Below are 27,594 nucleotides of genomic sequence, written 5' to 3'. Positions count from 1 at the left end.
CCTGTAGAAGGAATACGCACCGTCTAGCTCAGCTCTCTTTTATTTTGAGCGGTCCTTATAATGGTAAAAACATAGTTTGCCAGCTTCTCTGTAAAGTGCACGATAAGTTTAACCATTATCTTTTTGTTTTTTTCGAAGACGTAACAGGCATTAGCAGCTCATTCGGAACTGTTTGGTCTTAACGAAACTGTCGCCTGTTTTCTTCACTACCTGCTCTAACCTGGTAACTGTGACTATAAGTAAAGTATGGTGGAATGCCTTCGTGGATTCGGATAGCTGTAAAACTAGCAGCTGCATCTCGAGAAACATAAAATGCCCCATTCGCCTGTCACAGACGAGCGCGTACAAAAGCGCGCGCTGCCACCTTCAAAATCCATCATCAAAGCACGGCTCTGTTCGGTATTAAATGGAAGCTAAAGAGGTTTTAGAATTCGATAAAACTTCGTGGTTAGCAAGGACAGACATTATTTCCGATGATGTACTTTTTTCGCAAATGTTCTAAAGTGTTCTAAAATGTTCGCAAATGTTCTAAAGGAGTTTTAGAAAAAGCGAGAGAAAACTTCGTCTTGCTACGCCCACGCGAGCACGCCGTAGGTGTGGGTATGGAAACGTACGTCATCTTCGGTTCCTCTGGCAGAGCCATATTGGACTCCGACGGATGGTTCCCGCCACTCGCTGATCCGAACTGCGAGAGAGCTGTTCAGAGAGCTTCATCACCGTCCGTCTCCTGGCTGCGCACTACCATTGAGCACGTTGTCGAAGGACAGGAAGTGTCTTCCGAAGAACTATCGAACGGCTCCTGGCAGTCAACAGGCCTTCCAGCCCAAGAGCAACGCCCGGTGGCATTACGCCGCGCCGCTGCCGCAAAACTACGCCCATCTACATGTCAGCCTCACCACCACCTTCGCCACCATCGAAGCAGACCAGTGCTTCGCCATCTCGGCCTTGCCGTCGCGCGCCGATTCGTCGCCTCCCGGCAGACACCATTCCGTCGTCGGTCGTCCTAAAACTTCCGTCGACCTTAATAAACTTCAGCCTTGACACTTATATTCCGCCTTACTGCAAGCAGCGAACTTGCAAGATCTCCCGCCCCCGCATCCCGTGCGGTGGGTCCACCCGGTTAACAGTCCTTTCAGATTGACCGTCGCGGACTCAGCTCGTGCGCAAGCCTACCTCTGCATCACATCCCTCACGGTGTCCGGCACTACCTTCACTGTACACCTTTACGCTCCACCACCGGAAGACGCCCTGCGAGGCATTCTATCCTATGCATTCGATGATTTCAAGGACGAAGCCATCCTCGAAGATCTCCAGGCTAGTAATCCTACTCTTTCTATCGTGGGGGCCGCCGTACGGGCAAGACTCCTCACATTCTGGTCGCCCTCAACGAACCCAAGGTACTCTGGTGGATTCTCTAGTATGGTTTCCACCTTCGTCTTGTTCCTTTCCACGACGAGGTAGAGGCGTAGATAGTTGGGCCAGTTGGTATGGATCCATGGGAGTAAACAGCGCAAAAATCAAGACGACGCACACAGGAAGAAAAGACACGAATAGGCGCTGCTTTCAACTGAGCTTCTTTAATCATGGGAAAACATATAACATCGCACCACCGAAACGGTGCATGCGTAAAGAACATTTGCCTTTTCCTTCGCTCAAAAACCAAAGCAACACATGCCACATGTCTCATCTTATTCCAAGATATGCAAATTCCTTATCATGGAGTGTCACCCACGCCTGACTGACACATGCTTGCGACAGTTTAGAGATGTGTGCAGCCTCAACAAGTTCACGTGATTTCTGGCTTCTGTTTTTGTACAAAATTGTAGTGGAACCAAAAACGGGCGTACACTCAGGTAGAGGGTTGTTCTGTTTCAATTGCCACTCGACCGGCCACCGCACCGACGTGTGCCCCAAGCCACAACAGGATCGGTGCCACTGTTGCGGCGCTACACATCCCCCGCGCCCAGGGCTCGCCGCCCGCATGCACACCCCGCTGCTGTGTGGGTAACGGGAATCACTCGACGCACATCTCAAGATGCAAGCATCGCTATGCACAGCGCCCCCTACGCCAGAAGACTCTCCCACCGGCAAATCTCTCCTCGTCACAGGAACCCGCACACGATGCGCCGACCCCTAAGAATGCGATGGCACGCGGCACTGCGCCGCCACCGAAGTTGCCCCTTCTTCCCGCCAAGACGACTACAGTTTTCCCATCCCTCACCGTGACGGCGCCTAAAGCAGCTTTTCAGCCCACCCACTCCGCGTGGTCCTCCCCCGGTGCTCCACCAGCGCCCCTCTCGCCGCATGTTGCCGCACTGCAGCAGGAAACGCCTCTCTACGACAACAACTCGCCGCACAAGGTTCGCTGTTAGAGGCACATAAGACTGAAATCACGTCCCTACAAGCCCAGATGAGCACGCTTGAACAGAAGCTCAAGGCTTATCTCCTCTTCCGTCATCCGCCGCCTCCGCATCGGACATGGATACTCAACGCGTCGACGGGTGCGTCGGCAAGCGCAAGAGGCACACCACGCCTCTTAAGCCTCTTTACCTTTCTGAGGAAATCCAAGCAGCCATCGAAACAGCCCAAGCGGATTTCAGAGGCAGCTAGATAGCCGCTTCAACTCTGTTCACTAGCTCCTAACGACGCAGCACGAGGCTCTAAACTCCTTGCGCACGGACCTTGCTGCCTTCCCCTCAACCACGTCCAGGAGACGGTCGATAGCCTGCACGCTTTCAGCTCGAGAGCGTCCGAGCAAAGCCACTCCTTCACACCCGCGTTTCCAACACCGCCTCCGCTACCCGACCGTCGAAATCGCAAGCCGAGGAAACGTCTTCTGCCAACGCTGACCATGGCTGACTGGTCTGTTGTAACTATGTGGCACTGGAACTGCCGTGGTTTTTGCCCCAAGCGCAGCCATCTTCTGTTACACCTCCAACAACATGACCCTCCGGATACCCCTGATGTCCTCGTGCTCCAGGAAACTAACATCGCTGTTTCCCTATTGGGCTACGTTGCACACAATCAAGTGGCTCATCATCCCGCACCCCATCCCATCATGCCCATCCTCAACCGGCGGACGTTCACGATCAACCTGGTCGATTTACCCCTCCCTGCGGTCCACCAGGTTTTTATTGAGATTCTACTTCAGAAACGGGAAGATCCGTCTCTCTTTATACTGATTGTCTAAAAACTCACCCGGGTCACCAAAGATACATCTCTTCTCGCCCTACTCCAAGCCGCGGCAGTAAGAGCGCTAAATCCCCTTTCCTGGTTCTCGGTGATTTCAACGTCAAACAGGGACTGGTGTTACCCCAAGGTCAACGGCCCGGGCAACGAGGATGTGACAGCATGCTCATGAGCTTCGCCTCACACTGCTCAGTGCCCACGCAACCTTCGCGTGTCGGCAACAGCCTATGCCGCGACACCACCCCAGATCTCACCTACTGCCGTTACTTGCGCGATGCACACTGGTCCAGCACACATCAATCCCTGGCCAGCGACCACTATGTACTCACCATGCAAGTCTGCACGTCCCCGCGCAAGCCACGTCCACACGTTATCCGTCATACGGACTGGGACGCGTTTCGTGCGCGTCGCCAGCACTCCGCCACTCCCGACATTGAGGATCTTTCGCAGTGGACTGACCAGCTGCTGGCCAACCTCAACGGTGTCACGGCGTCGATCCCTACTACGGCAAACCATCTGGTCATTGCCTTTTGCCTTACTCACCTGCAGGCCACTCATACAAGCCTCACCAACCGGGGAACAAGCAACGACATAACCATCGTCTTCATCGCCGAATCGCAGCTCTCGACAGGGAAATCGAAACGCACACCACCACCCTTGCCCAGCAGCAGTGGGAACAGTGCTCAAGACTTTCCAGTCTACTGGGCTGCAAGCAATTGTGGCATCCTATGCCCTCTTCTCGACCCTACGTCCGCGAAATCGGCCCTCGCCATCCTCGTCCTCCGCTCGCTTCCCAAAAAGCTCAACAGCATCCCTGGCCTAAAACACACCTCTTTATGAGGACGGACAGATTTTGGGTCACGTCAGGTTCCGACGGGCACGTTCGGTACATTTTTCAACGCGCCACCAACGTTGTCACGGACCGTGTGCACGTGGTTGATCTCACCTGCTCGGCAGGCAAATCAGCGCTCCTTCTCATACGGCCCCCGACCGGCGCCGACTCAAGAAACCCCATCCTACCATCGGGTTCACTCCAACTCCAACCCCGTTCCCGTCGTCTAGCATCTCCGCGTGCTGGGCTTGATCTTGCAATCCAACCGTCGCAACACTCACACCATCGACCAGCCTCGCTTCGTTCAGCAGACTGCGCGCATAGTATCGTGTTTGAGCGCGGCGCGAGGCTATGCGCGAACGTGATCTACTCCGGCTAATTGACGCCTTCGTCATTTCGCGCATCACCTACGGCCTGCCTTACACTCATCTCAAATGCGAACGCGACAAGATCGACGTGCTCATCCATCGTGCGTACAACACTGCCCTCCGTCTTCCCCCTAACGCGTCAACGGAACGCCTCCTCCGCCTGGGGGTACACACTGTAGACATCATTGAGAAGCACGGCCTGGCAGCATACGTAGCCTGAACTCCCCCTTACCCCCACACCCCTTGATGAATAAAGTTGTCACTCACTTACTCCGTGACTAATTCTTGACGTGCCGTTGCCGGAGCTAATCGAGAAGGCTACGCTTCAACAGTGCTGCTGTGGCAGATAACGCGGCATACCGAGCATGACGCCGCAGCGTTCGCTCAGCCTCCCTAAAGCCCTGCGGCCATAGCCTCTGTTGCTTGCTTAAAAGTGCCATTTTCGTTCACTTTTGAGAACTCTCAAATTGTTTTGCGAATTCAGCAGGGATCAAACTCTCCTTACACGCTCCTAAGTCATATTTTTAAATTGCTTCGCCTTCCCTTAAAAGACTGCCGAGCCCACGTCCCTACAATTATCACGACAACCACTGCCATTAGCACCCTTCAAACTGAGCACACGCACAGAAGCTGGAATGATAGAGAAATCGAGACACTCGCTGGGGGCGCATTCCGATTATGCGCCAACTTTTGCGCGCTTCCCCAAGCTTCGCCTGTACTGTGAAAGGTTTAGCTACGTCGAAAAATCTCGCACCTGGGCACAAAGCACTATATAAATGTGCGGACACGGTCTGTGAAATGGCGTAGTCGGTGAAGTGGGGGAAGCGGGACGGCGCGATGTCAGCAGCCGACTGCGGAATGGTGATTCACTGGCTTCAGTCAAAGGGATCCGACATGCATCCATCTCTCCCCAAGAAGCGTCTCCGCGTAACGCCACAAGATTACTCCGTGGACCGAACTGTGAACAAGCCTGGTAAATACGAAATGACTTTTAATGATATTGACTATCCTTATTGCACGAGCACTGTTGGTAGCGCGATTCGTTTCATTGTTCCTATTATTGTTAAACATTATTCAGCTTTATTGTGATATAAGCAGCCAAGATTGCATGTATTATAAATGTTTACAACTGCCTGAATTCAGACAACACTTTTTTGTGTTTTTCTCACGCTGGGTTCTCATTCCGTCTTCAGACCACAACTGCCGTTCGCTGGCGCACCAAGGGACGTACTCTTATACCCTAGTTACACGGGCACGCTAACCTCAGTTACGACGGACCTCAGTTAACCGGAATAAACTATAGTTAGCGCCAACTGTGGTTGGCACATGTTACACGCGAAAAGTTGTCCTTAGTTTGGGTCACTGAAGCAGGTCACGTGACACTAAGTTTCGTGATTAAAATATAAACGTTTAGCTGGTTTTTATAAAAATACTGACAAATACAATGAATTTCAGTTAAACTAAATCCTTTCTCCTTGCATCTGCACTCCCCGAGCGTATTCCATCAAGTGTTTTGCCAATGTTTGGCTTAAATAAGAGCTAGTCTCGCAACTATGGGTGAAGTCAACCTACGCTCGGTGCGAAAGTCAAGACAATCCGTTGCTTGATACGTTTGTTGTATCTATAGTGAACTGTAGTTGTATCGCCGTGTTTGGTACGTCGTTTGTTTTGATGGACTGTTTCGCGTGTCAGCTGCGCTTCTGTTCTTGAGAAAGGCAAGTTTACTTGCTTTCGGGAAGACGTTTCAGCCTCCAGTGGAGCCACGCTGCCTTCGACCACCGACTTGGGTGCCGCCATTTTGTTAGTTAGCTTCCTCAACTGAGGTGGTCAACCTCAGTTCGGAGCAACCACGGTTAGTGGGATAACTGCGGTTAGGCTTTCCGTCTAACTGGATGTAACTGCGGTTTAAGGGAACTGAAGTTTGCCGTAACTGAGGTTAGCGTGCTCGTGTAACAAGAGTAATATATGGACCTTAGTTAAGTGGTAAGATACCTCCGCGATAACTTGGAACGATGCTGCAGGCCCCATGAAGTAACCAATGTCGCCAGCACGGTCAACATTGATAATTTTTCAAATATAAACGCGCAGACCTGTACACACCTTTTGAGTGTCCCTGACCGTCTTGAGCATGTGCTCGAACGTCCTCGGTGGAATATCACAGGTGTGGAAGGCTCCCCAGTGGCCGCAATCCGTCGCTGCTGCTTTGCCGCGGGCACGTCCGCAGCGTGGCAGCACAGAGGTTCGTTGCAGTTCGCCTCGCTACCTTCGCTGTAACTAGGGTCCACATGCGTGTCGCTGATGTGCAGCACGCGTAGCGTCGGCGACCCTACCTGCGTGAAATGACTACAAGTGAGTTACCAAACACTTCGCACCAGCGCGTGACGTATCGGGAGCCCTCACAGACATTATACGCACAATGCACCATGTTAACCTACTGTCCGTTAAGTGAGCTCTGTAGGTCATTCTAAAGAGACAGGGTGCAAACCGGACCAGCAAAAAATTCAGGACACCACAAGCGCCGACTAACAACTGAAGAGACGCACAACGGCGGAAAAGAAAGGCACGAAAACTTATCTGCGCATGCCCATGCAATAGGCAAACCTATCAATCCGGCACGCGTGGGAGCCTACGTGGAAGATAACTGTTAAGGCATTTCATTTCATCTTTATGAAAGCTAATCGACGGTTGGCTCACGCTACCACTATTCTCGATATGCCATGCCTCAATCATCAGGCGCGTTTCTTCATTTCTATGCCGGTACAACACTGTGATTTCATCCAATTTTGGCGTTCCCTTAAACTCTCGACAATGTAAAGAGATTAGAAGGTGAGCCTCCGGTTTGCGGTCTCTTATGTTTTATTAATCTCTGGTTAATGCAGCGGCCCGTCTGTCCTACGTAGAAGCGGACGCAGCTCAAAGGGACCTTATACACCACACTTCTACGGCAATCAGTGAATTTGTTGGTGTGTTTTACGAAACAAATATCGGTCCGCTTCTTGTCTTTCACTCGCTCATTCTTTCTCTGCACAGCAGCAGAAACCTGACCTAGCCTATTTGCAGCCGTGAAAACAACATTAACGCCGTATCTACTTCCTACTTTCTTTAGCCTGTGAGATAGGCAATGAATGTGCGGTATACCTAGAACACGTTTCTTCCTATCGCTTTCTGCAACCATGCTCGGACTCAACATAATGGACTTCTTGAAACGTTCAGCGACAGTGGCCACTGTATCACGAGGATAACCTGCATCTGACGCGTAACCTGTGCGTTAAAGCTATCACTCATTTTGTGCTCACACGACTTGGTGAGGGTTGACTTAAGGCAAGACATGGCGATACCGTTTTTTATAACCTTCGAATGCTTCGACGAAAATGTAACAGCGGTTTCGAAGATCTAGGAGAACACCGCCAGCACATGTGGTTCTTCAGAAACGTTAAGGAAATGTCTAGAAATTGTATTCCATTATTCTGAGGCACCTCTTTAGTAAAGCTCAGCCCTCCTCCTCCATTTAATTCGCATTCTTCGCTTACTAAGGTTACCATGGTTTCAAATTCCTCACCACTACAAAAAATCAAGTCATCGTCCGCATAACGAAAACCTTAATAACCGAATTACCTGGGCGCCTTCAAAAGATTGTCAATCTTGCTAAGGTATAAATCACTAAGAACAGGAGCCACCTTAGAGCCAATACATATCCCTGATTTCTGCACATAAACGCCTTCCTTCCAACCTACCAACGTCGACTTAAATACATTGAAAGAATTTCTAGAAAAGGCCCGGTAGAAACACCACATTTATTGGCGAAAACCGTCTCATACCCTTGTTCGTTTACAATCATTAACGCATTTTAACAATTCCTCATGCGCAAGGAGTAATAAAGGTCTTCAATATCCACAGTAAAAGCTTTCCAACAGCCGGGGTTCTTCTCTGAGAGGAACTGTACTAGCGCCTGAGAATTACGCATGCGAAAAGGTCTGAAAAACTCAAAGATGTTAAGCAGTTCTGCAAATAACTAGATAGAGCGACTTGCCACGGGCCTTGCTCTGAAACAATTGCCCGAAACGCAAGATTGTTTTTATGTGTTTTCGCTAAAAAGAATTTTAGAGTAAGTGATTTAGCCTTCTTGACATTACAAGCTGTTCTCTCCAGGTTATGTCTTAACGAAAGGTCGACAGCACGTTGCCTAACTACCGACGGTTTATGTTTTACCGTCCTAAAATTCTGTTTTGTGGCTGTTACGGCCCGTCCGTATACGTAGCACAGACGGGCAGAACACAGACACGGAAGGCATATATTCGTAGTTTGAGCAGCGAACGCGTGAAAGCGTTCCACGTCCCGCTGGCCTCTTTCTCGCGGCACGAAGGCACGACAATCGATCGTCAACATCGTAGCCTCTCTGCGGCGCTTATTTCAGCAGCTTTATTAGTCGGTGCTATCATACTCGAAGCAGTAGCTGCCTAGAAACACCGTTGGTGCATGTGGAAGCTGCACTAATCCGACAACGAGCCGTCACACGGCAACAATTAACGAAAGACAAAAAAATTACAGCATATCCACGGGTGAATGATGTAGAGCTTGGGCGAAGCTCCTGAAGGAATCATGGTTACACCGTGAAATGTTCAGTGGTTTCGCCCAGCAGTAATCAAATCGATACGCCGGTTTGATTATGTCTCCTTTTTCCTTTTTTTCTTCTTTCTTTTATAATTCAATTTTTGTTTTTTTTTTTTTATGTTTTTTTATTATATTTTCATTTTTTTCTATCTTTATAAGACAGCGCGATCTAGTATATCGTCACCCAACTGCAGTTTGCATGCATCTCTATGGGACAGCGCCATCTATTGAATAATACGGGGAGACGCGACGGCGGGGACACGCCGCATGGAGCGACGACCGAGCAGGTGATGCTAAAGGAGCTTCGCCCCTAAAAACGCAACTGCGTCTTGGGCGACTCCTCGATGCGACTCCTTGGGCGACTAGCGCGGCCAGTGCTCCTCGCTGCGTGAAATTCGCTGGCATCGAGACGCTCTAGCTGCCTGGTCACCGAATCGCTCTCTGTCCGCTCTTGTTAGTGTCATCACGTCACCGCTCACAGTCAGTGCACCACCCCGCCCCACCTAGCCCCTCTTCCGAACAAGCTTTTTGGCTACCTTCACGAGCGTCGTACGCAAAGAGAGCGCCGAATCTATACTTTGAAGGCACCTACACCTCCTCAAAGAAAACGCCACACACTCTAAGGAAGAGATGACCCGAGATTTTGGACATGGTCACCTACAGATGTCGGTAATCGAATGGTCGTCGAAACATGTCTTCTTTTATAGGCTATCGTAGGGATGGCTTTCGGTGGTGCCATATTGGGTTGTTTACTCTGCCGTTCTTGTTTAACAACTAGACGAAAAATGCTACGCTGAGCGCATACGCATGAAAACAGTCGGCTTGGTGCAGTCGACGTTTCATGAACTTTTAGGAGTGAAGCTCCTTATAGCATCACCTGGTCGCTTGTCGCTCCGTCCGGCGTTCCCCCGCCGTCGCGTCTCCCGTATCATTCAATAGATGGCGCTGTCCCATAGAGATGCATGCAAACTGCAGTTGGGTGACGATATACTAGATGGCGCTGTCCCATAGAGATAGAAAAAATAAAGAAAAAAAATAAAGAAATCAAAAATAATAAAAAGGTAAACAAAATAAAGAAATAAAAAATAAAAACAAAAAGAAAAAAAAGGAAAGAGACCATGATTGCTTCAGGAGCTTCGCCCAAGCTCTTCATCATTCACCCGTGGATACGCTGTTTTTTTTATTTCACCTCAAGATATACAAAAATAAGAAAACGTTCGTTTAACATCCGAAGGTGGCGGCGCCCATGTGCCGTACGCAAAGTCATCTGTTTACCAATGCTCAGCGGAGGCTGAGCGTTGGTAAAAAGTTTTTTTTTTAATGAAACCCGATTTCATAGAAATAATGCAATAAGCGCGTGTGGCAACAGTGGGTAATAGCTAGGCGTGTTTGCGAGCCAGCGGTGAGGGCAGCGGAGCGCCGCACGAAAGGAAAGTGACGCCCCGCTTCTTTCAGCGGAGCGCACTACTGTGTCAACTATTGAACAAGATTGAAGTTCCTGCTGATCGAGCAGAGGCTTTACTTCATCACCTGCCGAATAAAATTCAAGTTACTGCGAAAATAATTTTGCAAAAGGCATTTTTATGAGGTTTCATTAAATTTCTTGGAGGTGCCCCCGACCACATCGCCGCCGCACCTGGGTTGTGAGCTGCCATCTTAGACAACGCTCGCGGCTGGTCCGCTGCGCACGCTTCGTTGAGGAGACGAAATGGAAGGGCGAGCGGCTCGCTGCGTAAAGCCGCCGGCTTTCATAGCGTACCGCGCAAGCGCAGTTCGCCTCTGCGCTCGTCCGCTGGGAGCGCTGGCTCGCAAACCCGCCCAGCTATTACTCTATAATACCTGTATTGCCACAGAAAACCGCCATCGCTCAGTACAACGCAGGCGTTGCAAACCAAGCGAAACGCTGAAGGCAGAAGCGTAGCCAGAAATGTTTTTCGGAGTGGGGGGGGTTGGGGGAGGTTCAACCATCCTTTTTCTTCATCCCTTTCAGTCACGAATTATGATGCACTGTCTGCAAATGCATCAAATTTGCATGGCATGATTTCAAGGCACTCAGTATTACATTCCAAGAAATAAAGTGAAGGAATGTATTGTTTTGTGTGAGTTTCAGTAATTAAGTTTAATTAGCGTGTAAATAAATATCTATCTATTCTGCAGTCATCAAGCTTCAATTCTTGCATAAAAGGAATCAACTATTAGGCCCAAAATGCATGCACAATTTGTTTTTTGGTTGTAGGCTTTTCGAGCGAAGAAAAAAAAAAATACTCTTGACGTCGGTCCTGGAACGTCGCGTGTCGAACGATCGTCGAACATGGTCGTGTCTCTACCAAGTGATCATCTGCAGCAATAAGCAGCATAATGAAGTTAAATAACCGCTAGTTGTCCACTCAGGAAGCCTGCGCGAATGTGCACACTAAGTTTCAGGCCATTTAAAGGAACACGCGGTGCGTGATGCCACTCCGAAGTTGATGTGTACAATTGTACACACCGTGCGTGCGTTTGTATGTGTGCGTGTATATATACACATGCGAAATCGAAAATTTCGGGGGGGGTTCAACCCCTACCCCCCCCCCCTGGCTACGCCCCTGGCTGAAGGCACCGTTACGACAGGTGAATCCAGCAGCAGTTCACCGGCCTGTCCTGCATACGCACGAACTTCGAGCCAGCGGTCAACATGTGTGAGGAAGAGAAAGACGGCGTTCGAAGGTGTGGCTCGCGAGAACAGCGGACTCGTCGGTTCTTTTTCCTAAACCGCTGTGATTCTTTTGGCTTTGGCAAAAGTTGGCCCTTAATAAATAGTGTCACGTGGTCGTGACGTCGACGAAGGTAGCACTCGGCTTGTCCAAGATCAAACTTTATTTGGCCGAACTTGTGACCGGGAAACTGAAAGTCAAACTACAGCAATACGCGCTGTACCACGGCCGCTACATAAAAAAAAAAAAAAAAACAGGTGCGGCCTGCTGCGTGGCGCCGAAACGGCGTCCGGTGCCTAGTTCTCCTTGCGCCCGCACTGGCGCCACCACACCGGTCCAGCAGTTCACGGAAAAGCGCTTCGACAGCCGCGTTTGTACGCCCGACACTTACTCCAATCAGGCCGTAAATAAGGCCTGATTGCACACTACTGGTTGAATATTGAAGTCGTTATTAGAGCTGCCGATTACCCCCATATGTGAACAGTTTGCCTGGAGTACCAATGTTTTGTAGATTGGGCCTCAATACTCTCCATGAATGCTGCCCGTTGACTCAACTGAAATGAAAAGTGTCACTCAATCACTGATCCCGTTAATGGACAGGCAGTCGCCGGGCAGGTTCCAAGCGCTGACTTATCGGCCCACCGAAACGCACCACGAAAGCACACACAATTTAAATATAGGTCCTTTTAGTGCGCCAACAAATGCCGGTAGTGGTCCAAAGGAAGAGATAGAGCCAAGAGTTGACACACAACAAAAATATTCTCAGTTAGGGCAGTACAAGCATCACGCAAACACTCCACACTCGGCAGGTATCAATTACAACTCACAACATCACTTAGATGGTGTTTAAAACAACGGGAAAACTTACCGCGCTACAAATGCACTCTCATCCATTAGACACTATCCAGAACACTTAAAGGCCTTGAATATTCACCAAACGTGTGCAGCCCACAATTCTTCGAAAGTTTCTCGAATATTTCTCTTCCAACAAACACTCAAACAATATCCAGCTCTGGTCACCGTCATTCGGCGACACTCTTCTAAACAGTGCTCCCACGGAGTCATCACTCGATTATCCAAGGTCGACTGACCGCACTACACGACTCACACGAACAACATAACTTTTTCACCGACTTCACCATACCGTCCTACCTCCGTCGTGTGGATCTTTCCCGTTTTCGCGAACATTGCAAGTGATGTTCGGTGCCCACAGCGCGGTCACACACAAGAAAGACACGAGGAAGCACACGAAAAAGCACACGGACGCGCATAAATCCTGAGGCGACATAGTAACACGAACCGGCGTCTGCATTGCGGACCGCACTAGAGGCGCCCTCACCCAAAACAGCTGCCACTCAGCCGACCCGCGCTCGCTCATTGACCGCGACGCGACTCAGGAGGCCGCACCGGTTTTTTGATGTAGCGGCTGTGGCTGTACACTGATAGCGCGAACAGAGCGCCGGCCATCGAAAACTGACAAGTGGTGAAGCGCGTCGGCATTTATACGTGTGCCATCGCATATTCCAGCGTTATCGCTGGTTGTCGCGCAGCTCTAGAATAAGCTCGAGTGTTCGCGTCTTGCGCGCAATCTTAACAAAACGATCTACGGTAATCGCGAAGCTTCTCGAACAATGAGGCGCGATTTGTGCTGAGCGTTGCTGACAGTCTTTGTTAGCGAAACCGAAAACAGCCAAAGTGATAATAAGAAACGCACGTGGCAATGCCCCCCTCTGAAAAAGCATCGTCCCGATCTTAAAACAGAACATGGGGGGGGGGGGGTGGCCAATGCATGCACAATCAATAACAAAAATAAAGCATGAAGTAAAATAAACAATAACCATAAGCAAGATAGTACATAAACAATAAGTACAAGCAAGATAGTACAATAATAAAGTTATCTACAGTCTTCAGATTCGCTAACGCGCGTAAACATGGCTTGAGGCGCACGACATGACGACTTAGGTCGCGCACGGCGCTACTGAGAGTTCGTAATGCCGTCAGGAAGAACCTCGTACTCGAGTGGGCCGAGGCGTCGAAATACGTTGTACGGTCGGAAGTATCGTCGAAGAGTATTCCAAAACGACTTGTTTCTGGGCTAGTTGTGCGTATATTGCTTAGGTACACAAGACTGAGGCGCAAAATACATTTCTTGAAAAAGGGAGAAGCTCTTCTGCTTCACCCTTTCTCAAGAAATGTGTTTTGCGCCTCAGTATTTCGGTACCTAAGTAATATCGTCGAAGAAGCTTCTCACTAAGTCCCCGTCGGCGTCGTCGAACGTTGTAGCGGCGGCTGTCGCGTCTGCTGGTTCTTGATCCTTTGGCGGCGAGCTGTCGTGCTTCGGCGCGCTGTAGGTAGGTGGTCACGTCGATGTTTTCCTCGTCGGTCAACCTTTGGTAATATGGCGTCGAGCGTCGTTGCCGGGTCCGTCCGTTAGACCAACTTGTATGGCGTCATCTGCGTCGTTTCCTGTACGGCCGTGTTGTACGCGAAGGTCACGTACGGAATGATGGCATGCACGTCTTGTGTTCGACGTCGAATTATATTGCCAGCATGTCGGCGATGGTCTTATTTAGACGCTCGGTCAGGTCGTGGTCTGTGGTGGTACGCGGTGGTCCGGTGGCGGCTTGTGTGGCTGCATTCCAAGATCGCCTGAGTTAGGTCAGCCGTAAACGCCGTACCTCTGTCGGTGATGAGAAACCTCTGCGGCGCCGTGTCGAAGGACGATGCTCTCAACGAAGAGCTTTGCTACCTCAGCGGCACGCCTTTGGGCAGGGCTTTTGTTTCGCCGTAGCGGGTGAGGTAGTCGGTAGCCCCAACGATTTATTATTCCGTAAGTCGCGTTGGGAACAGGAGGTCCATCCTGATCTGCGGAATGGTCGCCGAGGAGGCTTGGTCGACTGAAGGAAGCCTGCAGGTCTTGTGGCGTTGTCTTCTGTCGCTGACAGTCTCGGCACGTCCCTTACGTAACGAGTGACGTCGGCGGCAAGGCGCGGCCAGTAGTATTTCCTGTACTCGTGCGAGCGTGCGGGAAAGTCCGATGGTCCAGCCTTCGGGTCGTCGCGCAGGGTATGCAGAATTTCTGGTCGCAGTCCCGAAGGTACGCGATAAGGTGGGCTCGTGCTGGAGAGAAATTCTTCTTTACGGGGACGTTGTTTTTAAAGACGATAGTCTTTCTTGGGATAATAAACGGAGAAATTTTGGTCTGTCTTTCTGTTTGTCGGCACGTCACTCAATTCAGCACTCGGCCAAAGTTGAAACACTTGCCCAAGGGCCCGCCATCTTTAACGGCTCACTAGGTTCATACTTGTGTACATTGTCGATCAAAAAGCAAACATTACGCATATCTGAGGTGCAACATCACTAGGTAGTATTAGGTGGTGTGTTCCTTTAATAGAAAACGCATACATACGTAATTCTAAAGACCCTAGTTTCTTAAGCTGCGTTGAAACTTGCCTTCCTCCGTGGCCTCTGCAGGAGTTCATTGTTGGTTCGGTTTCGGTTCTGTATTGCACTGTACGAATGCCATGGGGCGCCGCTCTGGCATTCCTGTTTTACCGGCGCGACGTGTAAATAAGAGTGCGTGGAGAGTACTTGTTGAGTGCGGACGTTTCTTCTGCTTCAGCGCTTCGCGCCAAACCGCGCGTTCGGGCTGGCTGCCGTCCCCGCCGGTCGCGTTGGTCACCGCCGGTCTTCGCCTGCTGCTGCGCCGGGACTACCAGCCCGCAACACAGCACTCCTGTTTCCCGACGTATTGCCAAATGGCGTCCATATCTCACGCAGCGCCTCTTCTATCGTCTTTAGACGACATTTGCAGCGAAGCACGCAGATGCGCGGCCAATTTTTTTTTTCAAGGAAAATGATGCCTGAGGGAAATGATGAGCTGTTAATGACTCATCGCAAATAGATGCCATATTTATCGACTTCGCCAAGGCGTTCGATGAGGTAGTTCATAACCGTTTATTACTTAAGCTTCGCTATTTTAATATACATATTCAGGTTGTGAATTGCATAAGGAATTTCTTAAAAACAGGTACCAATTTGTAACTGCCAATGAATTTCTTCCTCACGGTCACTGGTCAACCAGGGGTGCCTCAGAGCTCTGTATTGGGGCCTATTTTATTCCTGGTATATGTATGGACATTAGCAATAACATTTTATCTAGAGTTAGATTATTCGCAGATGACTGCGTAATTTATAGACGAATAATTGCCACTTCTGATAGTGATGCTTTGCAATCTGCCAATGCGAAAATTGAAGATTGGTGTAAACAGTGGCAAATGGAGATGAATATTTCGAAAACTAAGGCTGTAGCCTTCACTAGAGTGCCTAATCCCAAGCTTAATCATTATTCGATAAGTGACACAGTCATTGCGCGTGCGCATACAATAAAATACTTGGGAGTTCATTCATCCTCTAACGTTTCATGGAGTGATCACATCGAAGCAATCTGTAGCAGTGCATGCAAAACCCTTGGCTTTATCAGGCGTAACCTTTACTTGGCAAACAAGTATACTAAATTATTGGCCTATGCGACACTGGTTCGCGCAAAACTAGAATATGCATCTTTTACTTGAAACCCGCATCAGTCTTATCGCATCAGCAAACTCGAAGGGATTCAAAATAAAGCAACCCGCTTCATTACCAAAGCTTATTCACGAACATCAAGCATAACTAACCCACACACAAAAAAAAACTCTGAATCTAAGCACCCTATAATATAGAACAATCAGAGCACTTCTATCTCATTTCCACAAACATTATCACTCAACATCATCGTTCCGCGCATGCCACATCAGGGCCGCCTATCGTATCTTTCCGCGCCTTGATCACCCCTTTAAAGCACAACCCGTTTTTGCTGGAACAAACTTCTTGAATAAATCCCCCCTCCTTCTCGCAATACATCACTGGAACAAGCTACCTGCCGACGTCGTCTCTTCTCAGAATCATGAAGATTTCATGAATGAACTTAAAAGTTATTTTAATGAACGCTAATTGTTCTTGTGCATATCTGTTTGTTGTACTTATTGTCGCTGTTCTTTTTACACGGAATTTCAATGAACGGGAATTATCCTTTTGTTCGCATTCCTTTCTTGTTCTTTGAACACTGCGAAAATTTTCCTTCCGGTTTTTGTTGTCCAGTTCTTTTTTTTTTTAGTAGTACTTTCTTTATTTTCTCCGCGTAGCATCCCTGTTCTGTTAAGTAATAGTATTTCTACATATGTATAGCGTATGTGCATATTTATATTTATTTGTATCAATCGTTTGTATTTGTTATTCAATTGGTACACTGTAATTGTAACAGCTTTATTGTGTTATAACTCCCTATGTAATGCCTACCCAGGCCTTTAGGGTACTTGAACAAAAATCCTCGCCTGAATAATTTTGGGACAACGATCGTCCTGCCCTCCAGGTATTTCACTAGACCCTTCAGTTCCGGGTCGGCTCGCTGTAGTTCGGCGAAGTCGTCGTCGCTTAACATCGTGGTTTAGAGCTAAAGAAGACAGACACATGTGAGAGACAGGACAGGCGCTACTAACAACTGGTTTATTGCAAGGATAGCAATGAAATAAATAGCACACTGGTGCGCAGACGTGACAAGCACGTAGCAAGGCGTCACCACTTATCAGGCTACAGGCATGTGACATCAAAAAGCCTAATCTTTGTGGAAGCATATCTTAGGCATTTCCTTGATTATTCGAAGCAAATGAAAAATCGTGTTTCTAGAGATAGTTTATTTGTAATAAGAGACGACGCCATTCCTGAAAACATTGGCAGCTTGTTGAAGAAGCGTCCTAAATACAGTTTAGAACCCAGTATTCCCGCTCATGAACTTGCAGCGTCCAACCGAAACATCGCAAAGAAAAATCCCAGTGAGAGCCAGGAGCAGTGCCTGCTAGAAGGTGTAGACAGCCTTCTGAAGGCTACTCATGGAAATACAAGCTTCCACACGAAAAAGCGCCTAGGTAATGTGGTAGCGTATTTTATAGAAAATGATTTGTGCTTGCTACAGTCCGATAAAGACGGCGGGTTTATTCTGTTACCACAAGGGGAAAGCCATTCAGGCATTAAACAAAACTTCGCTCTCATCAAGACGAGTGTGTCAAAAGCAAAAGCTAACGTAGCGAAACTTTGCAAAAGTTTAAATCTCGAAAACTAGCTAAATAAATAAAGGAAAATAAGGTAACACGTTGACAGTCTTTTTCAGTGCAAAAACGCACGAACCGTAAGTGCCGTTGAGGACGATGGTAAGTGAGCGAGGCACCTGGCAACAAAATGTTAGTCAATTCCTTTTACGTACACTTACCAGCCTCCAGATAAAGGATCCCTTCTATACCCGAAATTTTGATGATGTTGTAAAGTTCCTTCAAGTTAACGAGCGCTCGAGTAAGCCTTTTCTATTGATCTCGAAGAGTTATTCTATTCCGTCCCCATGGCCACCTCTTTAATGCCGTGCGAGCGTGCATAGCAGCAAATGGTGTAAGTCCCTTGAAAACACCGCAGGTCTCACGGTAGATAATTTTTAGGGGCGAAGCTCCTTAAGGCGGCACCCGTTCGTCCCTCGTAGTCGTCGTCGTCGTCGTGTGTAGTAGTAGTCGTAGTCCGTAACAAGTCTTACGCTTTGACCTCCAAGGTGGTGCCGGTGGGGGATTTTTCCTGTGCGTTGTTGAACAATAAAAAATTCGCAGCGTGCGCGTTAACTAAAGCCGAATTCTTCTGTCTCTCATTCCCCATTAGCAGCCATTGGCATGTTCCAGTAGGAAACGTTAGTAGAGTAGAAGTGTAAGTGTTAGCTAAAAGCCGACTTCTTCTGTCTCTCATTCCCATTAGCAGCCATTGTTTACCTCCAAGGTAGTGCCTGTGAGATTTCTCCTGTGCGTGATTAAACAATAAAAATTTGTTCAAAACGCCGTTGATTGATGAAATAACCAACGAAAGACGCCAGATGTTTTGTAAAAGCAAAACGAAAGAACGCCAGATGTTTCTAAAGCAAAACGAAAACGCCAGCTGCTGAACGAAAGACGCCAGATTTTTGTAAAGCAATGGTTTTCTAAACAATGAAAATTCACAGCGTACATGTAAAATTAAAGTGAGCTGCAAGTCGTCATAACTCATCGAACCTTTAGTAAAAACGCGCCCGATCTCACGTCGGTGATGATGTAGTGGGCAGAATTCACGGAAGATTCACGGTTTACCGATGAACCTCCGCAGCTTCGCCCACTCATCATCATTCACTCCGTGCATATGCTGTGATTTTTAACGCTTTTAGACGTTTACCTCAAGAACACTTTTATTTCTTTTAATGAGCAACAATTTTTGCAAGACAAGGGAGTTTGCATCGGCTCATGCGTGGCGCCAATTTTATGCAACATTTTTCTCGCTAGCATTCACTAATTCTTCGTAAGGAAATGCCAGCAGCACTAAAGAAAGAGAAGAAACTGAGCCAGGAAAAGAGACAGGAACAGGTAGGATGTTGGACTAACACTGACTTTATTTCGATGAAGACGCGAACAACAAACCGAAATGAGCATGCTGCGCATGCTCATTTCGGTTTGTTCTTCGCGTCTTCATCGATGATTTTGGTTCTATCGATGATTTTCATCGATATTTCATCGATCATCGATGATTTTGGTTCGCGTCTTCATCGAGGATGATTTTGGTTCTAAGCCATGAGGTTAAAACGTTTTTAGATAGAAGGTGATTTTTTGGTTATTTTAAGCGACAGTAGCACAGGCGTACCGAAACCGGGTGGACGTAGTGATCAACCTTTTTAAACAGCATGGAAAGGAAAGGGCTTATCTTTCACGCGGGAGCTGCCCCAAAGTAACACGTTGCAGTTTTTAGATCATAATTTGCGCTTTTGTAAGAGTCACACATGTTGGATGTCTTCCCCATAGGGCACGAAAGAAACTGTTACCCTATGACTCTGCCCACTCAAAGCTTGTTAAGAGGGGCATCGCTATATCCTGCCTGGAATCGGCCTTGCGAAAGTCGTGCTCACATGTAGTAGAAGTGGCCGTCGTGAAACAATTGGAAAGACTATTGTCCGCGGTTTCCCTGGGCCAGTCTTGGTGGCGGTGGCTGAGGCCCTACTCCGACTGAAGGGCAGCGCCAAGCGGAAAACAGCGGATGTGGGAGCACCGGGGAAGAAACCTCAAGTTGTGACGTATGTACACAAGGTTTCAATAAGGATTCAATGGGAGTTGGTACTGCATTGTTCTTGTTCTGCGCTAAAAAATGTAACAGGGGGACGACACAGGAACACAGACGTGCGCAAACTTTCAACGGTTTATTTGCGATCAAAGCACGTCATATATACACAGACATGAAAGGACAAGAAGCAGATACAACGTGACGTAGAACATGAAAAGCGTGAAAAATGGGGGAGGGTGCAAATCTACAGATTTCATGAAGACCGTGTGTATTTACGTGATGGTTGTCTATGAAATTAAAAGCGGGCTTTCCCAACCACAGAAGGAGAGCTTACGTATGTTGATTGATCATTTTTTTTGCATGAAGTAGGTCTCCATGATTTCTCGCCCTTTTGTCGATTTGCTGTGTTTCCAAAACCTTGGTGTCGCTGAACATAGGCTTACACCCAACGTGCGCAGTGCGCTGCTAAGTGCCCTGGAGACTGTAGCATTTCAGTCGCGTATCTATGTTCTCTTAATCTGATTTAAGCATCGTCCCGTCTGTCCAATATAGATCTTTCGCACGTGAGGGGATCTTATAAACTGCGTTGTCCACACAATTCACATACCGGTTAGCATGCCTTATCCTGCAGCTGTTGCTGAAAAGCGAGGCACAAAAGTTGTGTTTTCAGCGCCTTTGAAATTGAAGGGGCTCTGCAAAAAAGTCATTCCGAAAGAGAAAAACCATCTAGCAACAGCTGCAGGACAAGGCATGCTAACCGTATGTGAATTGTGTGGACAACGTAGTTTATAAGATCCCCTCACGTGCGAAAGATCATATATTCGACAGACGGGACGATGCTTAAATATCAGATTAAGAGAACATAGATACGCGACTGAAATGCTACAGTCTCCAGGGCACTTAGCAGCGCACTGCGCACGTTGCGGGTGTAAGCCTATGTTCAGCGACACCAAGGTTTTGGAACACAGCAAATCGAAAAAACACGGTTGATCCCTCCGTCATAGGAATCGGAATAACACGAAAGTAAAGCGTGCCCTTACAGAACTGAATGCTTACTGTACATTGATATAAGAAGTTTGCACAATGTATATTGATGTCTGGCCGCTAATGGCCCGTTTAACGTGTATGCACCCACTTTTATGATTGGTGGTACATCTCCATCCCAACGACTAACGTCCATGTTAAATGGTTAAACAAACCCTTGTGGTAGCTGTAGTAGTTAACGGTGAAAGCGTAATCAGAGAACGAGGTGTGATAGCCAGAAGAGCGTCGCATATTGAACGCAGAACTTGGTCGCCATCCCGCGGCATGTTAAAATGTGATTGAACACCACGGTCGGACTAGAGGGAAACGCAAAGCGTGTCGTGCCGCCCCGGTAGCCCGGCCGCAATTTTTGTCGGGGCGAGCGCGTGAGCTTGGAACGTGGTGATACAGCCAGGTGAGGCAGGCGCGCGTCGCAGAGCTATTTTTGGTTTGTATTGGCGTGATGCTGAGCGAGGCCGACGCTTGGGCAAAGGTCGCCACCTCGCGGTGTGCTAAGGCGTTGACAAATGTAAACTTCTATTGAAAACGCGCCGAATGAGACGGACGCGTAACGCGTTGCAGGTGCTAGTCATGGAGGCCACAGCAATGACGAATTACTTTACCTTACCACTCCCAGAGGTCAACACCACCCAGCCGACCGGCAGAGTGGTAGATATAAAAGGCGCGTTCGTAAAGCCTCCAGAGTCTAAAGACCGTGGCGCAGTGGATAGCGTGCCCGGCATCTGTTGTAGCGGACCGAGCGGTCGTGGGTTCGATGCCCGTTGACGGTACCTTTTTTTCTTTGTCATCTGATTGTGTATATTTTTTCGACGTCATTTCCGTGACGGAAATACGTCACTGAGATCTTGGTGGACCCCGGCATAAAACACTTTCGTGTTAAAAAAGGGCGAGAAATCATGGAGGCCTACTTCATGCAAAAAAATGATCAATCAACATACGTAAGCTCTCTTCTGTGGTTCTGGGAAAGCCCGCTTTTAATTTCATAGACAACCATCACGTAAATACACACGTCTTCATGAAATCTGTAGATTTGCACCCTCCCCCATTTTTCACGCCTTTTCATGTTCTACGTCACGTTTGTATCTGCTCCTTGTCCTTTCATGTCTGTGTATATATTGACGTGCTTTGATCGCAAATAAACAGTTGAAAGTTTGCGCACGTCTGTGTTCCTGTGTCGTCCCCCTGTTACATTTTTTAGCGCAGAACAAGAACAACACAAGGTTTCGCACAACCTGAAGAAGGTTGCCAATGGGCATCGGGTTCCGCTTGTTTTTTCGGTGCCTAGCGCGCTTGCACAGCTGTGCCCTCGCACAACAAAGATGGGCAGCAAGAAGAAAGGGTGCTCAAAGAAGCATGCCTCGCCCTTTGTGAAATGCGTACAAGGAGTGGTGCATGACATACCGCTGTCTTGCGATAAGTCGTACATGGGGCAAACAGGCCGACGCCCTAATGACCGGTTAAGAGAGCATGCGCAAAATCTAAAGAAAGTAGACGGGGCACATCTTTCGTTCCACTGCCGAAAACGCATGTGTGAGCCGATATTTGAGAGGCCAAGATTCTAGGAAGAAGCTGGAACAAATCAGCCCGTGAACTTTGGGAGGCGTATCACATAAAGAAAAAAAGGTACTATGTTAGCGACACGTCTATCTGCTTGTATAGAAACGAGATAAGGCTTTTGATGCCACATGCCTGTACCCTGGAAGTGGTGACGCCTTGTTACGTGCTCGTCACGTCTGTGCACCAGTGATCTATTCATTCCAGTGCAACCCTCGCAATAAACCAGTTGTTAGTGGCGCCTGTCCTGTCTCTCAAATGTGTCTTTCTTTAGCGCTAAACGACGGTGTTAAGTACTCACCAACTCGTCCAACAACAAGTTCTAATCGTCGTCACTTATGGCTCCGAAAAAGCTGTCATCATCCTGGTCATCGGGCGGTGGTGGGTCGGCGGGGGCACGAGACAAGCAGTCGGCATCAGAGTGTTTCCTTCCGGACTTGGACACCGTGCGAGGAGACCTGAAGGGTCCTTCAAGTTAGCCAGCAACACAAGGCGTGATGGTCGCTCACAACTTTGAAGCGCCTGCCGTAGAGGTAGGGGCGAAACTTTGACGTAGCCCAGATGGCGAGGCACTTCTTTTCTGTTGTGGAATAGTTGGTCTCTGCCATAGACAGCGACCGGCTAGCATAACTGATAACCCTTTCCAGTCCGTCCGTCCGCTGCACAAGGACGGCGCCGAACCCTACGCTGCTTTCATCGGTCTGAATCTCCGTATCGACGTATTCGTCGAAATGGGCAAGTATCGCAGGCGTCTGCAGGCGTCGTTTCAGTTCTTGGAATGCTTCGACTTACGCTGTTTGCCACCTGACTTCGACGTCGGACTTCATGAGCTGCGTTAGTGGCTCGGCGATTCGTTAAAAGTCTTTGACGAAGCGTCTGTAATAGGCGCACAAGCCGAGAAATCGGCGCACGGCCTTCTTGTCGGTGGGTGGCGGGAAAGCGACGATGGCAGCTGTTTTCTGCGGGTCTGGGCGCACTCCGGTCTTGCTGATCACGTGACCCAAAAACAAGAGATCCTCGTACGCGAAGCGGCACATTTCTGGCTTCATGGTGAGCCCGGAGTCTTTGATTGCTTGAAGTACGGATTCGAGGCGCTGGAGATGTTCGTCGAAGTTGGAGAAAAACACAACCGTATCGGACACGTGTACTAATTGAAACGGTGCGGATGCGCATCAGTGATTGCGCAGTAGGTTCATTGCCTACTGCGCATTGCCTTTATAATCTGTGGCTCAATAAACGTCGTCGTTATTTTTGCACTGACCATGATGCTGTAAGCGTCGTCCCTATGCCCGAGGCATAAGCCATACATGGTGTCAGAAGTGTTCCCTTGACGCCAGGGGAAATCGTTCCTGCGTCTGTTACGTAATGGATCTCCTGAAGGCTCCGGAGCCATTGCAGCTGACGGGTAACGTCACGGAAAACTGGAAGCGGTTTAAGCAGAAGTTTGAGTTATTTCTGCAGGCGACGACGGCAACGGACCAGCCGAAAACGGAAGCATCGAAGGCAGCGCTACTGCTGAGCATTGCCGGTGACGACGAGTTGGACGTCTTCAACAACTTCCAGTTCGGGCCAAACGAGGACAAGAACGACTACAGCACTGTGGCGAGAAAATTTAATGCCTATTGCGCCGAAGTTAGCAACGAAGTGCACGAGAGCTATGTGTTCCGTTCAAGAAAGCAAGCTGAAGGGGAACCATTTGAAAAATTCGTTCGCCACTTGAAAGAACAGGCAGCACAGTGTAACTTTGGCACGTTGCAAAAATCAATGATAAGGGACCAAATCGTATTTGGCACGCACAATCCTAGACTACGCGAGAAAATGCTGCGGGACAAGTTGACACTGCAAAAAGCAGAGGAAATGTGCACGGCAGCGGAGACGGTAGCACAGCGAAACGAAGTATGGCGTAAAGGCGAAGACAGTGTCGATGCGGTCTCAAGGCGCCCGTCCCCCTCAAAAGGAGGAAAACAAACGAAAGAACAACGTCGCTGTGGCAGGTGCAACCGCTGGCACAAACCCAAACAACGCCCAGCCTTTGGAAAGAAATGTCAATTGTGTCACAAGCCTAACCACTTTGCAAGTTGTTGTGCGTCAGCTGCAGTAAGCGAAGTCAGCAAGACCAGGACTTTGAAATCCTCGAGATCACAACAGCAAGACGCGAAAGGGATTGGATGGTTAAGGCTGAAGGTAGCAACTGCGAGCTAAGGCTTAAGTGGACACCGGATTGCAAGCAACCTTGTTTCCCATGTTCATTTACCAAACACTGCGTGGAGCAAAAGAGTTGAAACCAACGAACTCGGTCCTGCGGGCATATATTCGTGGTACCATATCTTGTTTTGGAACGTGTACGCAGGAAGTAAAGCTCGGAAATACTACTGCTGCGGTCAGGTTTTTTTTGCCGTGAAAAATGGCGGGCAGGCCATACTCGGGCTTGAAGCAAGTGAAGCTTTGGGAGTAGTCAAGCGTAGTGTGTGCATCGTAGACAAGACTGAAAGCGACGGACTTCTCGAAAGGTTCAGACACGTCTTCGAAGGCCTCGGTTGCTTGCAGCAGGCCTACTGCATGGTCTTGAAACCTCGGGCAAACAGCTCGACGAGTTCCGGTGGCGCTAGAACAGGCTCTAAAAGGAACTTGAAAGAATGGTACGTGCCGGCATAATTGTTCAAGCGAAGGAACCAACCGACTGGGTCAGCCCTTTAATTCTGGCAAAGAAGAAAGATGGTTCGCTAAGGGTGTGCATGGACCCCCCGAGCTGTTAAGTACAGTACGGTCCACTCTTAGAGGGAACACGCGAATGCGTGGCTGATAGCCCGCGAGGCGCTGACTAGCGGCGAGATTTGTAAATGCAGCGCATGCGCATACACTTGTAAGGGCTGCGCGCGCCCGGCGTCGTCTGCTACTTCTCCGCCCATGCGCCAGGCAATTCCTTGAAAGCGCTAGAAAGCGGTTTCGTTTTTCCAGGTGCGATTTATCTAGCCGCCGCTCTGCATTCAACAGGCAGAAAAACAAATATCCGCATTTGTTTATTGCTGCACTCTTTCGCAAGGTTTAACTGGACTGGTTTCTAGGCTCGCTGAGGCATCATGCGCAGAAGCTCCTAAGATCGACTATTTTTTAGAACAACATTATTCGTTACAACAACACATGCGCTCAATGACATAAGGCGTGCACAGAACGATACCTGAAGGTAAACTTGAAGGAGACATCTCGTTGATTATACTTTTGCGACAGAGGACATATGGGGCAAGGACTAGCCACAAGACTTTTGAAGGAAGCAAAGCTGTTGTGTTGGTAAACGTTCATACTCTTTTCTATGGAAAAAAGAAATTCAACTTGTGCAAGAAAAACAGCACCAAGGGCTTGCGCAAGCCAGTTATACATTTTTCACACACTGCTACAGCAGGTGGCCTCTACTGATAACAGACAAGGCAATTGAAGCATCATGCAGCCAACATATATACCAAGATTGACCTTCCGACAATAAGATAGCTGCCTATTCAACAAGCGGAAGGCAGAGTTATCACTTGCTTTTAACATCGAAAACAAAAGCAGTAAGGATGAGCGTACGCCGAGAGCTGGCGCATAGAAGTAGCAGACGCGGGGCACGCACCACCGTAATGAATCTGTACGCATGCGCTGCATTTACAAATATCGCTATACCAGTTCAAGTACGACGAATGAACTCGCCCAATCGTCAACACTTGCGCAAAAACGCGGCTTGAGGGAGTCCTCACCCCCTTAGCACAATATGGCTACACATGGTAAAGGACATAATACACTTTGTATATTACACTAATAAAGTGACTATAAGTATGGCAGTTATGCAATGAATCGGGAAAAACGAAACAACAACAAAAAAAACATTTGCACAACGGATTACACTACTCAGATAAATCGGGAACACAGATATGTACTTCATAACATATTGCTACGGTATGAGCCGGGCTGTGGTATGAGCCGGGCATGTGGAGGAGGAAGACGAAGTGGTCTGGTGCGGCCTGAGGACTCCATCTTTGCGTCTGACTGCCGTGTCTCATTCTCATCCTGTAAATAAACACAGTCAACCTTCCCTCAACCGTAACAGTTTTGTGGTGGAGGTGCTGGGTAATCAACCGAGCAACACGACTCTGCAAGCGCCCGATCTACGCCGAAGCCGCCGCTTTGCTGGACTGCCCCCGTTACTACTGGCGGTTGACATGTCTCACGGCGAAGACGAGAACCGGATCCCCGCAGCTGCAGGCCTTGCACCAGTCCCAGCAGCACCGCTAGTGCCAGCTTCGGGCGCGCCTGGTCCCTGGTTGCGTCAGGACATGATAGTGCCTCGCACATTCGGTGGAAATCTGGCGAGGATGTTGACGACTGGCTCACACACTACAAACGGGTGAGCAAGTACTACCAGTGGGACGCGGCGACCCAGCTGTCCAATGTAGTATTCTTTTTGATAGACAAAGCGCTCGTCTGGTATGAGAACCACGAGGATGCCCTCACGTCATGGGATCGCTTCGTGTCCGAAATAAGGGAGTGCTTCGGAGATTCCATAGCAAAGAGAAAACAAGCGGAACAAACGCTGCTGCAGAGGCCCCAGATCCCGGGAGAGACGTGCACGACCTATATCGAGGCTATCTTGAAGCTCTGCAAGATCGTCAACCCTTCCATGCCAGAGGAGGACAAAGTTGGCCACCTACTGAAGGGCATTGCCGAGGATGTATACCAGTTCCTCATCGGCAAAGAGAGCCTTGGCACAGTAACCGACGTCATACGCCACTGTCGCACATTCGAGACCCTCAAGATGCGGCGTATCACTCCCAAGTTCGGTCGCCTACCGAATGTAACCACCGTTGCGAGTGTTGACGAACACACGCCGTTTGATCTCGCGTCGACAATACGTGAAATCGTTCGAGAAGAGCTCACTCGATATGCTCGCCTGACGCCGCACGAAGCTACACCCGTGTTCATCCCTCTCACCATCACGTGTCAATTGCCGCAGCAGGCGTTGATGACTACAACTACAGGTCGGGCTCACCACTGAGGCCACAGCGCAATAACTTCCCGGTGCCGAGCTACGAACACCGATTCAGTTACCCCCGCCAGCCGGCCAACAACTATCAAGACCCGAACGAAGATACGTTTGTGCCACCACCACGTCAGCGCAATG

At 48.9% G+C, this 27,594-nt stretch overlaps 1 protein-coding gene across 1 annotated transcript in view; it reads right to left on the bottom strand.

Annotated features, from left to right (window-relative positions):
- LOC119377749 (sphingomyelin phosphodiesterase-like) overlaps positions 1–23,751 on the bottom strand; it is a gene marked incomplete at its 3' end in the record, with an annotated part of 205,134 nt that extends 181,383 nt beyond the window's left edge. The window contains 3 exon segments of the mRNA XM_049411645.1: positions 6,490–6,611; positions 6,614–6,719; positions 23,704–23,751. Of these exon segments, the coding sequence (XP_049267602.1) occupies positions 6,490–6,611; positions 6,614–6,719; positions 23,704–23,751 (276 nt within the window).
- Positions 23,752–27,594: the final 3,843 nt, after the last annotated feature.

This window comes from Rhipicephalus sanguineus, unplaced genomic scaffold (genome assembly GCF_013339695.2).
Source record: "Rhipicephalus sanguineus isolate Rsan-2018 unplaced genomic scaffold, BIME_Rsan_1.4 Seq562, whole genome shotgun sequence".
Taxonomy (NCBI): Eukaryota; Metazoa; Arthropoda; class Arachnida; order Ixodida; family Ixodidae; genus Rhipicephalus; species Rhipicephalus sanguineus.
The sequence above is the reverse complement of the archived record's forward strand: the minus strand, read 5'-3'. Positions and strand labels throughout refer to the sequence as shown.